Source organism: Rattus rattus, chromosome 5, assembly GCF_011064425.1.
Source record: "Rattus rattus isolate New Zealand chromosome 5, Rrattus_CSIRO_v1, whole genome shotgun sequence".
NCBI classification, from domain to species: Eukaryota; Metazoa; Chordata; class Mammalia; order Rodentia; family Muridae; genus Rattus; species Rattus rattus.
Window position 1 is genome coordinate 104,412,744 of NC_046158.1, and position 19,048 is coordinate 104,431,791.

Sequence of the window (19,048 nt, forward strand, 5' to 3'; positions counted from 1 at the left end):
AAAGTATCTTTTGTGCCTTCACTTCTCGCATGTAGGATCCTTTCTTGGTTATATATGGCATTCTAGAAAGCTTATTAAGGATATCAGTAGCAAACAAGCAATTCCCTGTAATTACTAACAGATAGGAATCATGTGTCATGGTATTTATACATCTGAGAGCAGAAAACTATGCCTCCTTTTGTCATCAGTCACTTCCAAGTGGACCAATCCGCAAAGCTGTAATGAGCTAGTTAAATAATTGTAGCATCATCCATTAGCCAAGGAGTAGACTGAAAGGTCAGTCCTTCTTGTCTGGCATATCTGAAGGAAAACACTGGAAGGTAGCACTGTCCACACCATGCTCAATTGAAAAGCCTTTGCTCTGATCCAGCTGGTCAGAAATGAAACCTGTATATCAAGTTTGTGTTTGGTACTGAAGTCAAAGTCTAAATAGTAGAGAAACTAATTTGTCTTTAAATGTTCCTTAATTGAGAGTAGTTAAGAAGCTTTGATTTCTGTAGAGCAGTTTTAGGCATAGAATTCAAGGAACAGGAGAACATAAAAAGATAAAGTAAATTGGCATTTCAATTTTCCTTTAAGTGGACTATTTAATAAATTAGTCATTTTGAAAAGGAAAAGTGGGGAAATAATCATACTCCTTATCAAAAATAACTTCCAAATGGATTCAGGAAGTCAGTCAAATATAGAAGCAAGAAAGCACTGGGAAAAATCACAGGCAAGCAATTCGATAACCTTATTAAGTCTTGACAAAATGCAAGAAGACTTAAGCTCTAAAGGAAATATGATTCAAATGTACTGAATAAAAAGGTTAAACTTTCCTGCTGCAAGACACATCGCCATCTAGCTAGCCACACAGCCTATGTGAGGACATCCATAGTCCTAACAATTGATATAGACATGTTGCAGCAGGTGGACGGGGAGAAGCAGCGATTTACAGATCAAATGACATTCTAGGACCACCCCTAAACTGAATTGTTAGAAAAACAGACAAATGACTGGTCTAGCATATGTGACAGTGACTACTTGCTCACATCTAAGTTGCCCCATTCCTTACTGGCTGATGCGTGCTCCTGGCTGGACATGATCCCCCTTCTCAACTTCACAGGTACACGCCTGCAGCCATGAATGGTGGTTGTGCAGAGGTCTTGCAGTTTCCAGTGGGTCCAAAAGCCAGGCGCAGGTTTTAGACCTGTTGATGTAATGTGCATATTTAGCCAATCAGATTTTTACTAACAAAGTAGCATTTCCTATGTCTCTGTAGATACAGCTACCAGGTATGTTTTTAATTATTAGTTTCCATTGCACAAAATATAATGCTTTGTACTACATTGGCTGAGTGTTCTTGACAGATTTCCTGTGTTTTAAAATATTAGGTATGAATGTTGTATAGTAGCTGGTTAAGGCAAGGTTGTTTATTTTTCTGCGCTCTCAGGAGAAGGATGCCATACTGCAGAGGGCCACATCAGGAAGAGTCACATTGGCCAGGAGAAACCAACACCAAGGTTGCAGCAACTGCTTTGTTAATTTTTTTTGATGGAATTATTCAATCATCCCATCAAGTTCCAGGACTCAAGGCTCACCCCACCTCAGTTGCTTGGCTCCTAGGATGTCAATCATTTGGGGTAAGAACTCAGTAAAGGAGAGGGTGATTATGGCCAGGGCTCTAGGTTGGTGGGTTTATTTTTTAATAATTATCCCTGTAATTATTTGCTGTATCTAGAAACAGTCTGACGCCAAGAAGGGTATGTCCTCAGGTGTTAAAATATAAAATGTAAAAGATACAATTAATAATTAATGCACTCTAGTGGTAAACTACCCTTCTGTTTTTGGGATGAACTCTACCGTGCATGCGGTTGACTGTGTGTGTGTGTGTGTGTGTGTGTGTGTGTGTGTGTGTATGTGTGCGTGCGTGTGTTTGTGCATGTGTGTGTGTGTGTGTGTGCGTGTGCATGCATGTGTGTGTAAAATGTAGAGAAGAATCATGTGTTAATTCTTTCCCAAAGCTATGGAGGTGCTCTAATCTGAACATTTTCTCACGAGATAGTGTGCAGCCCTGTCCTGGAAGCTCCCTTCTGTGGTATTGAGAACTGCCACGGTGTCGTGCTTGAGCCTTCACTTCTTGAATTTCATGTCCTCTTCCTCAGTTTATCCTATATTTTGTGGGCATCTGTACAATAGCGTCATAAGAAAAAGGTGAATTCAAAGTAACTTTCTTAAAAGGATTTGCAATCTGAAAAGTGCCTGCACTTCATCCTCAGTCTTACTTGACAGTTGGTTTATGTTATGAGTAATTTCCCCTCCAAGTTGCTAAGCTGTTTTTCTATCCCAGCATCCAGAGCGCTCACTAGCGGCTTGGTGACACTCTGTTTGTGATCTCTCTGTTCTCTGGAAGTTTTGAGCATTTTCTCTGTTTTCTCACAGTAAAATTTGCAACACTCTGGGGTTTTTATTCCTTGTCCTAATATCTTCCAAAGTAGAAAGTCAAGTCTTTTCAAATAAGAGAATTTTCAAATGTACCTATTCCTTCTCTGGAGTTTTTGTTATTCTCTTTTTGGATATAATATAGAGAACTGAATCTAAAAATAGAAAAGATGAAGGATCAGTTTTTCCACATGAAGATAAATGTTAGATCATGTTTTTTTTCAGCCTTCTTCCTCCTCTTCTTCTTCCTCCTCCTCTTCTTCCTCTTCTTCCTCTTCTTCCTCTTCTTCCTCTTCTACTTTCTCCTCCTTCTCCTTTTCTTCTTTAGAATATTACATCAAAGGCCAGAAATTACCCCAGAGGAATCTGCTCTACTATATTTTTTTGATATTTAGTTTTGTTTTAAACTCTGGTCAGTTATTTTCTAATTTCCTTTATAATTTTTTCTTGAAGAATGGATCATTTAAGAATGTATTTCTTTTGTTTTTGAATTTGGAAGTATTTATGGAATACATCATAATTAAATACATGTATACAATATATAATAAATCATGATTAAAACATTCCTATCTTTTCAACTGTTAATAATTTTATATGTTAAGAATTTCTTAATTTTCTAGTAATTTTTAAATAGATCCCAAGTTGTTTTAACCAGTAGTTTCTCTACTGAGTCTAGGAGGAATTAGATATGACTTCTCCATTCTGGTTTTGATGTTCCTGACTCACCAGACTTTTGTGATCATCATTCTATTGTGTTGCTCCAAAGAAATTGTAAATGGATGAGAACATATAGCATTTGTTTTTCTGTGTCTGGCTTGCTCAATAACCTATTGGCTTCAAGTCTCCTCCATGCTGCCACAAATGGCAGCATTTCATCTTTAAAAGAATGGCTGTGTAATAGATTCTTTATATAAATACATGACATTTTCCTTATCCACTCATCCAACGGGGTTCATCATGATTGATGTGCTACTTCAGCTATTGTGAAGTTGGGCATATATTTCTTATTTTCTATATGCATAAAAGCACTTTAGTTTGGTCATATGTTTAATTTATTGCCTTCTATCCAAAGACTCAACATGCTCTGCTTAATTTATAGCCCTTGTGAGTAGGAACATTTGATTTTTTTGGCTTACTATATGGAGAAATTTTATAAATGCTTTCTGTATTTGAAAGTAATTGGCATCTTTCACTTTCAGTGTTCTGTATAGTCATTACTCCACACTGTTCATCATGGTGTTACACCTTTCTTCAGTTTGGATTTTTGCTTGTTTCTTCTCACTTAATCACTAGGAGAGCTGTCTAATTTTCCCGAGACCCTGGGATGTTAGCAATGCTGAAATGTTAGATGTTTGCTAGGAAAGCTTCAGGGAGCCAACTCAAGAGAGGGTCCCTGTGCACCACAGATACAATAGAAGAGTGGGGCTACCCAAGGCCAACAGAGGACAGATGGGGCCAAATAGAGAGGTGTAGCATTTTCCCTGAGTAGCTTTGATACTGCTTTTGCCTGATCATTCTCACTATGCCATCATTCTTCCCCTGAGGAATGGGACATTTGTGTCATTATATGTTAGATGCATGTAACTATTGTATTTTATAAGGGCTCAAACTCTTAAGAGATTTTTGAACTGTGGACTTTGGAGAATTCTGGAAGTATATGACTAGTGCAACCTTTGTGGTTGAATGGAATGGATTATTGCATAAGGAAATAGCCATGACTCTATGGGAGCTAGGGGCAGAATTTTATGGCATGAATATACAATATTCTTTCAGGATGATGTCTTTAAATACTTGGTCCCTAGCTGGTGGTGCTATCTTAGGAGGCTGTAGACCCTGTAAGAAATGAGAACTGACTGGTGTAAGTAAGTGACTGGGGATGAACTTACGAGTCACAGACTTTGCTTGGCTCTGGTCTGTGACTTTCCCTGCTTCTGTCTTCTCACTGGGATGACTAGCCACAAACTTCTTCACCAAACTCTTGCTTGACATATTTTTTCATCAATTGAAATATGTCATCCCTTTCTTAGCATACAAGACTTCTTTTGAGAAGTCCCTGGAGTCCAATGAGAATTTCCCTGTATTTGATACACTGTTTCACTCTTGATCTTCATTAGCTTGGATCAGTGGTTAGCGGACCTTTGAGATCCATGCATATACAAGTGTACGAAGACTTGGCACATTTTCCATAACCATTTCATTGAATATTTCCTTTTCCTGTATTCGTATTCTCAAGCTAGAGCGGTGGTCATGTAAAAATTTGTTCATTAAATGTATCATATAAATCCCACAGGCTTTAATTTCATTGGTTTTTCTTTTTCTCTGTGTAATTTAAAAGGACTTGTCTTCAAGAACACAGTTCCTTTTCTGCTTTATATAATCTGCCAGCTCTCTAATTTTAATTTTTTGGTGCTAAGATTTCTTTGGTTCTTTTAAAAATCATGTCTGTCTTTGTCGACTTTGTGGAGATTTGAACTCATCCCTCTGCTCTCTCGAAGTCTTCTCCTTGTACTCCCTTGAATCTCACTGGATTTCTGTAAGATGATCATTTGTACTTTCTTCTCTGGCAAGATGAAACCAGTCTTTCAGGACCTGGTTACTAGAGAATCACTATTTCTTCCATGGAGTTGTCTTTCCTTCCCTCCTTACACATCGCTCACCCTTCACTGGTGTCTCCTCTGGCAGAGCAGTGATGCCACTACTTACTGGGATGTGGAGTGCCTTAAAACTTCAGACTCTGAGGGCACTGCTCTAGCTCTGATGGGGTGGGGGAACTGTAACTGTTTTGCTTGGAGAGTGGGTGGCATAGTTTATAGGCAAGGCATTGATTCTTGGGTACCAGCTGACCTTGGACTCAGAACTTGTGACTTTTCTGCTTAGCTAACATTCCTGAGAGGTGGTTAATGTGTGCATGGACACCAGGAAGGAAGCAGTATTGCATGAGTAACCAATTCTCTCCATCGCTAGGAAACTGATTATGAGGTCTGCTCATATTCTCAAAGGCTGTGTGCGCCACTGACTGGGAGGATGGTTTGGAGTGGTTCTGCGGCGGTTGGTCCCAGGGTTAGGTAATACCAGGACTTATTGCTCAGGTCTAGCACGTCACAGTGATAGAAAAGCCTGGGATTGTAGAAGCACAGTGGTTACATATACTCCTAGAGAACTGTGTACTACAGCATTGGCTCTAGGTCAAGATGTCATACATAGGATAAGGTGTGTGGGAGCAATAGACCTGATACAGATTTAGTAATCATGTGTGATTCAGGGTTACTTGTGGAGTACACAGAGATGAGGTCTGAAGTGTGACACTGCCTCTGGAATGTGGGCTCTCAGTGTGACACTGACTGTGGAATTTGCCTTAAGATTTAGATTCCAGAGTACATAGCTATACAGATTTATTGCTTCTCCGAAGTCTGAATTGCAGATGCATTTGCTATTTATTATTAGCAGTGGCTCTGGTGCCCAAAGCATCAGCTAACTCAGGCATGTATAGAGTAACAGTGGCTCTAAGGTCCAGTGTGGCTAGTTGTGTCTGTCATATTTGAAGTATGTGGAAGCACACTGCTAACATAGCTGGAGTCTGGTGTAATGGTGTCATGATTTGAATATGCTTGGCCCAGGAAGTAGCACTATGTGGAGGTGTGGCCTTGTTGGAGTAGGTGTGTCACTGTGGGTGTGGGCTTTAAGACCCTCACCCTAGCTGCCTAGAAGTCGGTCTTCCACTAACAGCCTTCAGATGAAGATATAGAACTCTCAGCTTCTCCTGCACCACACTTGCCTGGACACTGCCATGCTCCTGCCTGGATGATAATGGACTGAACCTCTGAACCTATGAGCCCCAATTAAATGTTGTCCTTATAAAAATTGCCTTGGTCATGCTATTCACAGCAGCAAACCCTAACTAAGACAAAAGTTGGTATCAGGGATTGGGGCATTGCTGTGATAGGCCTGACCATGCTTTCATCTGGAAGAATGTGGATTTTGGGACTTTGGATTTGGAAAGCCATGGAATGCTTTAAATGGGGCTTAATGGGCCATCCTAATGGGAAGATGGAAGACTGTTGCTGGGAGTGATTTGAATTGTGCAAACCTGGCCCAAGAGGTTTCAGTGGAGAATTTCAATATGTGGCCTGGAGACTGTTTTTTGTGGTATTTTGGTGAAAAATGTGGCTACTTTTTGCCCTTGTCTGAAGAGTCTGCATGAGGCTAAGGTGAAGAGACTCAGATTAATTGTACTGACAAAGTCAGTCTTAGAAATGCTTTAATTAAGTCTCATGAAGAGCATTTTAAATAAGCATAGCAAGCTGAGAAAGGAAAAATACAAAATATATGGTTTGAGTATTAAAGGGGCACCAGGAAGTAAACTGGAGCTGAATCTTGTGTTCTAATTAGATAGCAGAGGAGTGGTGACTTTGAGGCAAGATCCCACCCAGCTTAGTTTTGATCCAGGTAAACACTTTTAATCCAAGGAGACAGGCATGCAGATCTTCAGTTCATTAACATCAAGGCAGGAACACGGCAGCATCCAGGCAGGCATGGTGCAGGAGGAGCTGAGAGTTCTACATCTTCATCTGAAGGCTGCTAGTGGAAGACTGACTTTTAGGCAGCTAGGGTGAGGGTCTTAAAGCCCACACCATCAGTGACATACCTACTCCAACAAGGCCACACCCACTCCAAGGCCACACCTCCACATAGTGCCATTCCCTGGGCCAAGCATATTCAAACCATGACAGGCAGCGAAGGAGTTGGAAAACAGAAAGCTAGCGACCAAGTAAGTAATAGAACAAGAGGCCCAGTTCCAGCTTCTGCAAGCAGCAGAACTCAGCAGTTTCAGCCATATGGCTCTGGCTTTAGAGTGAAAAATAGAAGGGACTAGAGGGACAATTGATGCTGGGTAACTGGAACTAAGAAATTAGTGGTGATTAAGAAAAGACCAGCATCACTGAAGTGAAATCATCTAGGAAGTGTTTTCTGAGAGCACAAAGAAGCTGTGTTCCACAAGGTTGTACCTTGTGTTACAGCTGGACTTGGTAATGTATAAGAGTCACCCAGGTAGTACTGGTTTTGAAGGCATAAAGGGGTCATGAAGAGCAGCTGAGGCTTGGCACTGTGAGAGGGGGGCCATGGAAGGACATTGGTGAAGGTGCAGGCTCAGTGGCAGTTGATGGCTTAGGACGTAGGGGGTAATACAAAGGAGTTGAGGCTTGGCACCATAAAGAGAGCCTAAAAGAGGCTATCGGTGAAGCTTAGTTACAGCAGAAGACACAAAGTATTGGAGATGCCAGTGCCATGGGATGCCCACCAAGAACAACAGTAGCTTTGGAGTGGATTAATCTGAGCTACAGAGGGCAGAGCTGGAGAAGTGATGCCAGCCCTTTGGAGAAGCCCAGAAGCTCATGTGTGGATCCCAGACATTGAAACAAGAAGCTATAACATTGAAGTTGACTTGGAGACCTCAAGATATTAAAGATGCCAGAGTCATGGGATACGTGCTGAGGAAAGCGGCTAACAAGGAGTGGAACCAACCCGGGAAAAAGCAGTTTGTTGCAGTCATCACAGATGAAAAAGGAGTTGGAGATCTTCAGACTACAGCCATGGAGATGTAGAATATAGAGTTTGGCCAGCTGGTTTCCTGTCTTGCTTTGGGAATTGGAGTAAAGAGATTGCATGAATCTCAGAAAAGACTGAAATTTGGACTTTTAACACTGTTAAGACTGCTATAGATTATGGGGACTTTTGAAGTTGGACTAAATGTATTTTGCATTATGCTATATTGAGATATAGCCCCCATAGACTCATGTTTGAACAAGTCTATGGGGGCCAGGGAGTGGAATGTCATGGTTTGAATATGCTTGGCCCAGGGAGTGGCACTATGTGGATGTATGGCCTTGTTGAAGTAGGTGTGTCACTGAGGGTGTGGGCTTTAAGACCCTCACTCTAGCTGCCTAAAAGCCAGTCTTCCACTAGCAGCCTTCAGATGAAGATGTAGAACTCTCAGCTCCTCCTGCACCATGCCTGCCTGGATGCTACCATGTTCCTGCCTTGATGATAATGGACTGAACCTCTGAACCTGTAAGTCAGCCCTAATTAAATGTTGTTTTTATGAGAGTTGCCTTGGTCATGGTAGTTGTTCACAGCAGTAAAACCCTAATGAAGACAAATGGTGAGCACATAGAGGCATCATGCCAATTTCTAGAGTATGTATGGGTGGTGTCCAGGGGCAGCACAATAGTGTCTCTTAGAAATGGCTGCTTAACACAAGTCTCTCTGGAAAGTCCTTAACAGCCACATGTACATCAATGGCAAAAGTCACTAATGTGTCTGTGCAAGAGGCTACTGAGGTCTGCGTTGGTGAGTACTACGGAAGCCCCAGAGAGCTGCTGGGAATATATGGCTGCTACTGAGGTGCTTGGCGGCAGAAGCTGCTCTAGTCCATTGCAAATTAGGTTCCTGGGGACCACAGTACTGCCTGCCACATAATGGTTCTGAAGGCTTCCTCCCTTCCCATTGGTTCTTAGTACTCTATATATTTTACATATGCTGACTTCTCAGGCTGCTGCTTCCTCTTCTTTCTCTGCTGTTTTCCTGCAGGTTCTAATGACTCTTACACCTCCCTCAGGTTACTTCTGTTTATGACTGCATAACTGAGCTACTTTGCATTGTTAGATAGCAGCCCCATTTCCTTCCCTACAATCTTGCTACATCATTTCTTCCCTGCCTTCTTATACACATAAATGAGGAAATTCTGTTTTCTATAGTAATTCCACCACTTGAAAATGATTTGGCTTGCCAGGTATGCTGCCTTTGATCCCACAGGCAGATCTCTGTGAGCTCTAGGCCAGCTTGGTTTACATAGTAGCTCCAGGACTGTCAGAGCTATGTAGAGAGACCCCATCTCAAACAAAACAAAACAAAAAATGGTTTGGCTTATAATGTTAACAATTTTGATAATGGAAATTTAAAATTAAAGTAATGATTATTTAAAAACAGACATTGGTTTGGCACGTTTTATATGTCACAAATGTTTTGGTTGGAGCAAAATACTGCAATCTAAAAAAAAATTACAATCAAATGATCCATACTTAAATGACATGTGCATACCTGACAACCAAAGAAAAATAGTATTTCCTAGGTCTTCTTTGAAGTTATCATTGAAGAGGCTGCAGGATTCTGGAAATGATTCCTGGAAGGTTGCGTAGACAGCTTGAGCCAACCAGTCGGGATACATCTGCCCAACGGAGCTATGTTAGTGGACTATATCTATATCTATAATATATCTATATATATGTATATATAATATATATTCATATATAAATATAAAACAAATGTATGTATAACACATGTAACAGGATCAAAGAATGATTAATTTGTGACATATATTTATTTCCTGTTTTTGTTACAGCTTTCCTTTAGCCATTTTATTTTTTTAATGCTTTTTTTGTGACTCTAATTGAGGAATATGAGCAAAAATCAGTTATAAACTGAGTCTATGTGGTAGCACTTTGCAGACAATCCTGACTAAAGGGTGGGGTTGGCTGGGCAGAGTTTGACTAGCTACTTCTTTTTTTTTTAGATGTAAATTTTAACATTTTTTTCTAGAATATCACCAGAATAATATATTTGCATAATCTCCATTCCTGTTTCTTCCCCTCCAACTCCTCCTGTCCCCTCCCATTCCCTTTCAAATATACATATTACCTATTGAGTCTGTTTAGTGCTGCTCATATAGTCTTGTGTTGAAGACTAACCACTTGGATGACCTATCAAGGGACTCATCCTTAAGACAACTGGTTCTCCCAACTCAGCAGTCATTGATTATTTGCTGCTAGGGGTAAAGCCTTGTAAGAATGTCCCTGTCCGCACTAGTATGTCTACTTGTATTCTTAATATACAGGCCATGTTTAGGAAACACTATAATTTCCCCTTCTCTGTCATGTCTAGAGGATACTGTCTCATAGCAGGTATCCTGGTCTTCTGGCTTTTACAGCCTTCCCTTGTGCCTTAGGTGCAGGGCTGCATTGCAGATGTATCAATTAGGAGTAGATACCATATGATCACTTATTGTCTGTTTTTGATCAATTATCTCTGTAATCATCTCTGTTTACTGCAAAAGCAAACTAATTTGATGAGCAGTAAAAGCTACATTTACCTGTGGATATAAGGTATATTTAGGATACAGCTAGAAATTGTTTGGATTTGGGAACATTTAGTAGCTTTGGGGGTCTCTGAGCACTCCAGATATAAGTAACTGTCTTCACTAGCTATTGATTTCATTTAATTTTATGAACATAATGAAGAGCATATTTTAAAATATGTTACTCTGATCATTTCATTAGATGCTGAGAAAGCATTTGACAAAATTCAACACCCTTTCATGATAAAAGTCCTGGAAAGAACAGGAATTCAAGGCCCATACCTAAACATAGTAAAAGCAAATATACAGCAAACCAGTAGCAAACATTAAACTAAATGGAGAGAAACTTGATGCAATCCCACTAAAATCAGGGACTAGACAAGGCTGCCCACTCTCTCCCTACTTACTCAATATAATACTCAAAGTCCTAGCCAGAGCAGTCAGACAACAAAAGGAGGTCAAAGGGATACAAATTGGCAAGGAAGAAGTCAAAATATCACTATTTGCAGATGATATGATAGTATATTTAAGTAACCCCAAAAGTTCCACTAGAGAACAACTAAGCCTGACAAACAACTTCAGTGAAGTGGCTGGGTATAAAATTAACACAAAGAAATCAGTAGCCTTCCTCTCCCCAAAGGATAAACAGGTTGAGAAGGAAATTAGGGAAATGATACCCTTCACAATAGTCCCAAGTAATATAAAATACCTCGGTGTGACTTTAACCAAGCAAGAGAAAGATCTGTATGACAAGGACTTCAAGTCTCTGAAGAAAAAAACTGAAGAAGATCTCAGAAGATGGAAAGATCTCCCATGCTCATGGATTGGCAGGATTAATATAGTAAAGATGGTCATTTTTCCAAAAGCAATCTACAGATTTAATGTAATTCCCTTCAAAATTCCTACTCAATTCCTTATAGAGATAGAAAGAGCAATTTGCAAATTCATTTGGATTAACAAAAAACCCAGGATAGCAAAACTATACTCAACAATAAAAGAACTTCTGGGGGAATCACCATCCCTGACTTCAAGCAATAGTCATAAAAACTGTTTGGTATTGGTATAGAAACAGACAGGTAGATCAATGGAATAGAATTGAAGACCCAGAAATGAACCCACACACCTATGGTCACTTGATCTTTGACAAAGGAGCTAAAAACCACCCAATGGAAGAAAGTAACAATTTCAACAAATGGTGCTGGTTCAACTGGAGATCAGCATGTAGAAGAATGTAAATCGATCCATTCTTATCGCTCTGTGCTTAACTATAAGTGGATCAAAGACCTCCACATCAAACCAGATACACTCAAAGTAATAGAAGAAAAAGTGGCAAAGAGTCTCGAACACATGGGCACTGGAGAAAATTTCCTGAACAAAAGACCAATGGCTTATGCTTTAAGATCAAGAATCGACAAATGGGACCTCATAAAACTGCAAAGCTTCTATAAGGCAAAAGACACTGTCATTAGGACAAAACAGCAACCAACAGATTGGGAAAAGATCTTTACCAATCCTACATCTGATAGAGGGCTAATATCCAAAATATACAAAGAACTCAAGAAGCTAGACTCCAGAGAGCCAAATAACCCTATTTAAAAATGGGGTACAGAGATAAACAAAGAATTCTCAGCTGAGGAATATTGAATGGCTGAGAAGTACCTAAAGAAATGCTCAACATCCTTAGTCATCAGGGAAATGAAAATCAAAACAACCCTAAGATTCCACCTCACACCAGTGAGAATGGCTAAGATCAAAAACTCAGGTGACAGCAGATGCTGGAGAGGATGTGGAGAAAGAGGAACACTCCTCCATTGTTGGTGGGATTGCAAACTTGTACAACCGCTCTGGAAATCAGTCTAGAGGTTTCCCCAGAAAATTGGACATTGCACTACCTGAGGACCCAGCTATACTTCTCTTGGGCATATACCCAAAAGATGCTCCAGCATATAACAAAGACACATGCTCCACTATGTTCATAGCAGCTTTATTCTTAATAGCCAGAAGCTAGAAAGAATCCAGATGCCCTTCAACAGAGGAATGGATTCAAAAAACTGTGGTACATCCACACAATGGAATACTACTCAGCTATCAAAAACAATGACTTCATGAAATTCATGGATGAAACTAGAAAATATCATCCTAAGTGGGGAAACCCAATCACAGAAAAGCACACTTGATATGCACTCATTGATAAGTGGATATTAGCCCAAAAGCTCTAATTACCCAAGATACAATCTACAGACTACATGAAGCTCAAGAAGGATGACCAAAGTATGGATTCTTCACTCCTTCTTAAAAGGGGGAACAAAAATATTCATAGGAGGGGATATGGAGGCAAAGTTTGGAGCACAAAATGAAGGAATGGCCATTCAGAGCCTGCACCACATGTGGCATACACACACACACACACACACACACACACACACACACACACACACACACACACAGAGCAGCAGCAGCAGCAGCAGCAGCAGCAGCAGCAAACCATTGAACTGAGAATGGGTCCCTCATTGGAGGAGTTAGAGAAAGGATTAAAGGAGCTGAAGGGGCTTGCAACCCCATAAGAATAACAATACCAACCAACCAGAGCTCCCAGGGACTAAACCACCATCCAAAGAGTACACATGGACAGACACATGGTTCCAACTGCATATGTAGCAAAGGATGGCCTTGCTGGGCACCAATGAGAGGAGAAGCCCTTGGTCCTGCCAAGGCTGAACCCCAAGTGTAGGGGAATGTTGGGGGTGGGCAAGAAGGGGGGGTGCAGAGGGGAACACCTTTAAATAAGAAGGGGAGGGGGAGGGAATAGTGGGCTTATGTCCAGGAAACCAGGTAAGGGAATAACATTGGAAATGTAAATAAAATCATATTCAATTAAAAAAATCTGTTACTCATTCTTGTAAGATTGTATGTTATAATCAATAATATTTAATATTAAATATTAAAAGTATAATCTGATATCAACAAATCACAGCATTATCAAATTTCCATGGTTATAGGGAGGCCTCCATTTTCCTCTAGTCTCAACCCCAGCAGCACTCTTATTTCTTGTGCTCTGGAAGACATCAGAAAGGACATGGTAGTCAACCAGTCAAGGTTTAATTGGAGCAAACCAGAAACCAGAGTACACTCTTCAGAGGATCAGGCTAAGCCGAGTCCAGCAGTTCCACCTGATCCTAGCAAGCATAGAATATGTGGGTTTCTTCCCCATATTATTCCTTCCCTAGTGCCCCCTCTAGGGTAGGCACTTCTAAGGAAGGGCTGTTTTGCTTGGAAGCCTATTTTACCCACAGCTAAGTCTGCTGTAAGTGTAAGTACAGTATGCAAAAATAATTGATTAGTGAAATAGGTGAGTGGGTAAAATCCTGAAAGCCTGTATTTGACCCTTGGAAGTAATGATGGGAGAGATAGCTGATTTCTGAAAGATAGCCTCTCACTTCTTCATGAGCCATGTGCACCCACACTCTTACATGTACATGTAGAATCAAGGTGGTAATGATATATGTTTTTAAAACTGCGAGAATATTATAAAGGCTTAGGCACCCCTAAGATGAAAAGTTCCTTAGGAAGAAGGATAGCACCAATCCACACTTGCTTCTCCGGAATGGAAGTCTATGGTTGATTTGGTCTGACCTACCTAGCATGGAGTGCTATTAGCTATTGTGTCCTTTTCCTGTAGCTGGGGCACTACCAAGCTGGCCTATCCAAAGAGACTAGTACTGTTCATATATCTTGTTAATCAGCACTGTTCCCTCTACCTCCTATTTCAGATGGTCGATTGGCCATCCCCTCTCAAACTATGCTCTTATTTGACAGTCTAGCTTTCTGATACTTCAGACACTTGCATTATTTCCTTTAGGGGTAAACATCAGGAGAGACCAACTTTTATATTAAAGACACATGATATTGTTATTATGGTACACTGAATTCAAGTAGCTATTGATAATCATAAAGTAAAATTCCATTTGATTATACAGTTTTAGAAGTCTAGAAGTCGGGGTTGGGGATTTAGCTCAGTGGTAGAGCGCTTGCCTAGGAAGCGCAAGGCCCTGGGTTCGGTCCCCAGCTCCGAAAAAAAGAACCAAAAAAAAAAGTCTAGAAGTCCTTAGTGATCACTGCTGTGCACCAACTAATAAACCAAAAGATGCATATGTTCTATTCCTTTGACTTGAAAATGTCAGTTAGTACAAAGCTGAAGATGTGGGGCAGATTAGAGCTTTCTAGATTATCTTGTGGATTCTAACTGTAATTACTAGTATCATTTTGAGGGAGGCTGAGCAGACTGACTCCGAGGGGAAGGCAGTGTGACAGTAGAAGTAAATGTGCAGTGATGGATCTGTAGATCAGAGGGTGTGGTCATGTTCTGACACCAGGAACAAAAAGAAATCAAGATCAATTCCCTGGGGTTTCTAAAGAAAGCAGCATTGCCGACACCTTCATTTTACACTCATATTCTATTCATCTTGAATTGCTGGCCTCTGTAACTAAGAAAATGAATTTCTATTGCTTTCAATAACTAAGTTTATTATAATATATAATACTTCATAGGAAACTAATATGCTTATTTTAATCAAATAATGCTCAAGTTTGCTGGTACACATTCCTTTTAGGGCATTCTTGACTTGGGTAGTGGTGGCAGGAGGGTGGATGTGTGAGGGGAAGAATTCTGTAACATTGGTGTATCTAATCTTATACAGTGAGCCATGAATATCATTACCCAAATGGTCACATATTATCAGTTTTATTAATAATTAAAATTAAAATGTTAAACAGATAGAAAAAGACTTATCCAGTCCCCCCCACTCTGTGTGTGTGTGTGTGTGTGTGTGTGTGTGTGTATAAAATTATGCCACCTCCTAGTGCTTACAAAAAGATTACTTCAGTTTCTTTTCCTGTTGCTATGATAAAATACTCTGACAAAACAACTCAAAGGAAACTAATGGCATCAGAAGTTGAGGGAACTGGTCACATGGCACCTACAATCAGGAAGCAGGAGATGAATGTTGGTCCTTTCTCCATTTTATGGATTCTAGGATAGCAGCCAATGGAATGGTGCTGCCAGTAATGGTCAAGTCTTTCAAACTCAGTTCCCAGTCCACTATAGTTTTCTCCTATCACATTTTATGGACATGTAAGATAAACCATGATTGAATGTAAATATTTGAAAAATTCTTAAATTTAGAGTTATTTGTATTTTCATTAATGATATTTTGTGTTCTGTCCCACAATGTGAAAACATTTATAAATTCAGAAATGCTTATATACTTCTTATTTACAGACTGCTAAAGCAATAAGACACTTGAACATTACTTACATTTTGAAATACTAGGTATTAATATTTAAAATATCTAAAAAACATCTTTACATTTTCTCAGTTTACCAAAACAGCATTATTTTGATGAACTTTGCTTATTAATTAATATAATATAAAATAAACGTTTAGCTCATAGCTTATTCATTATGTATGATATAACCTAGTTGGTTTCTCTTAAATGGACTAAAAGATTTATTATAAAGTAAAAGAAAAATGATATCTTATAGGTAAGTAGATCAAAACCAAGACTATTCGAAGAAGTCACTAGTTTCCTAGTAAAGTAACTGTGGAACTACTGTGGTTCTAAGAATATGAGTTAAGAGAACAGTGTTTGGGGTAATGGTCATGGTGGTAAAACTTAGAAATATTTCCAGTATTTACATCAGACAAAGTTTTGTTCAAAGGTAATCAAAATATGCTCATATAAATTTAAATAAAATATATTTTCCATACACTATGAAAATAATTATTGTATCTGTTAAGTTTTTACATTTACCTGAAAGAACATATCCTTTCTCCTTCGAGGTATTCTCATGAAAAGAGTGACATAATTTTCTGCGATTCTGTCAAATAACCAATCTTGATCTCTTTTGTCAGGCTTAAAGAAGACACATGTATAGAATTAGAGCCAATTACAATCTATATTAGGAAGTTATGTATATAATATTATTACATGTAGTATAGTCTGTATATAACATACAAGAATTTAGTATATTCTCAAAGGGTAGTTCAAGTAGTTTAATGTGAGGGCCATTTGTGTCAGCATCACAGAGTGGAGTTTTAATGGCAGCTCTGTCCTTTATTAGTTGTGCTACATTGGACAGGATTATAGCCTAATTTCCTAGATGACAGCCGTATATATCTGTCATATCTAAAAGAGAATGGTAAAGTTATACTAGGGCCAAGATCACATTTTACATCATTCTGTATTTCAAACCCTAGCACGGTGTCTAGGACACAGAGAGCACAGAGACAGCTGTAGAAAGGGTGAGGATAGTAGCTACCATGCTGAGAACAATTAACGACTCAGTCACTGTCCCTAGAAATGTAAACGCTGCCCATCAGTAGCAAGAGCATAATTACAGTGAATATCAGCAATACAATAAAATTTCAATGTAGCAGCCTAGCTTCTTACTCTATGAAGTAATGACAATAATAAGTATCTAAATTCATACAGGAAAATGAATTAGAGAGTTCAAACTCACAAGCTGTGAAAAACAACAATATAAAGTAAAGAATGCAAATTTGCTAATTTTCGTGGTAATAGAAAACAAAATAGATTTATAGATACATAGGATCTCAAACCTAAAATGAATTTCTAGATCATCTGTCTTAAAGCTCTCTAGTTCAGTGAACCATTAGTGCCTAGTTTGATTTTGTACAGGCAATCACACTTCCCTGAGTTCATATGTGCAGTGGATGTTGTGTCTAGAAAACACTGTTTCATGGCATCCATTGACTGCCTTTGACTCAAGCAATTTTTTCACAAGCTCTTGTGTGGTATCATTGAGCCTTGAGGGGAGGTGTAACTCGGATGCCCTATTAGGACTGAGCATTCCAAAGTCTTAGTCTCTGTACACAACCAATTGTCGGTCTCTGCATTTGTCATTACTTTTCTATTGCTGTGATAAGACTCCCTGACCTAGGTGACTTATAAAAGAAACTGCTTAATTTGGGGTTCACAGCTTCATGATGGTAGGGAGCATGGCAGCAGGTGGTAGCTGAGAGCTCACATACTGAAACTCACCAATAAGGAGGAGATAACACTGGGAATGGCACCAGTCTTTTGAAATCCCAAAACACAACCCCAGTAACACACCTCCTCTAACAAGACCACATCTAATCCTTTCCAAACAGTTCCAGCAACTGGCAACCAAGTATTCAATCATATGAGCCTATGGGGCTATTCCATTCAAAATACCAGTCACCTACTGTAGAAAGAAGCTTCTCTGATGATGGTTGAAGGCCTCACTAATCTATGGGTATAAACGTATGCACTGTCGGGCAGTTTAATAACGTGTCCAGTTAGCGAGTAATGAAGTACCCTAGCTCTCTTCCAGGGCCTAGGGCACACACAGGCACAGGTACGTGTCCTAGCTAATGGTACTAGGCATGATTTCCAGCCTGTGGAATGGATTAATTTTCTTCTGGGATTTTGTTGGAAATACTTGCTGTGTCTTTGACCTGGATTTCTTTTCCTTCCTCTCTATTTGCACACAATCTTGGTCCTTTTATGTTTCAGAGTATCTGAGTGCCCCTTTCACAGGGCCTTTGATTTTTCATTTTCTTTTGATTGAGTGATTTAATTCTTCTATCTTGTTTTCAAGTCCTGATATCGTCTCTTCCACTTAGTTTATACCTTTGATGAGGTGTTCCTCTGAGCTTATTGGACTTAATGAATTGTTCATTTCAAATTTCATTTCAGTTTTCTTCAGGATCTTTTTATTGTGTTCTATTTTCATATCTTGTTTTGTCTTAATTATTTCACTCAACCATTTGTGTTTTCTAGGTCATCATTTTGGCACTTACTCATATCCCTCCTTGAGTTCCTTGAATGTATCTAAGATTGCTATTTTCAGTTCCTGATCTTGTGTGTCATCTAAATTGTTTCCTTGGGGAACATTACTATGGGTTATTTTTTGAAGAGATAAATTGTTTTGGTTTTTCATATTTTGTGTGTTGGCATTGCATATATGGAGTAGTGTTATTGGCTGTATGGTTTGAATACCTAACCCACCTTTGTTGAGTAGGCAGTAGAATTTTTATTTATTTTCAGCTAAACATGGCTCATCTGTGGACTCACTAGGTGGTTCCTGAGGTTCAGTGTTGAGGACACAAGGGGATGTGTAATTGGATATCAGAAGTGGTTCAGGCTTAGTTAGGGAAAGTTTGTGTAACACATGCTGTGCATACAGTACTTAGATAGCTGTGATTTGGGTTCCCAGGGTGGGGTTAGATGGGGATGAAGGTGCAACATGCGGTGGGTGACGAACAGGATACTATGCACAGTCCTCTTACGTGAACTTTGGTCCTGGAAGTGGGATGATATTACCAGTGAAGGGCTTATACTGTCATGTACACTGTTCTCAGAAGATGGTGGCTTGTGTGTAACACTGTGGGCCACATTCTAGCTTTTTGCATCATTTTTTGGGACAAAGCTTTAAGACAACTTTAGGGTATCT

At 39.5% G+C, this 19,048-nt stretch overlaps 1 protein-coding gene across 1 annotated transcript in view; it reads right to left on the reverse strand.

The window, feature by feature from the left end:
* Window positions 1-628: 628 nt before the first annotated feature.
* The window catches only part of Fam227b (family with sequence similarity 227 member B), a 38,493-nt gene continuing 20,073 nt past the window's right edge, over window positions 629-19,048 (reverse strand). Inside the window, exons 8-9 of the mRNA XM_032902597.1 lie at window positions 9,520-9,646; window positions 629-1,189 (exon numbers count right to left, since the gene is read on the reverse strand). Coding sequence (XP_032758488.1) covers window positions 1,020-1,189; window positions 9,520-9,646 — 297 coding nt within the window. The 3' untranslated portion in view covers window positions 629-1,019. The remainder of the gene's footprint in view (window positions 1,190-9,519; window positions 9,647-19,048) is intronic.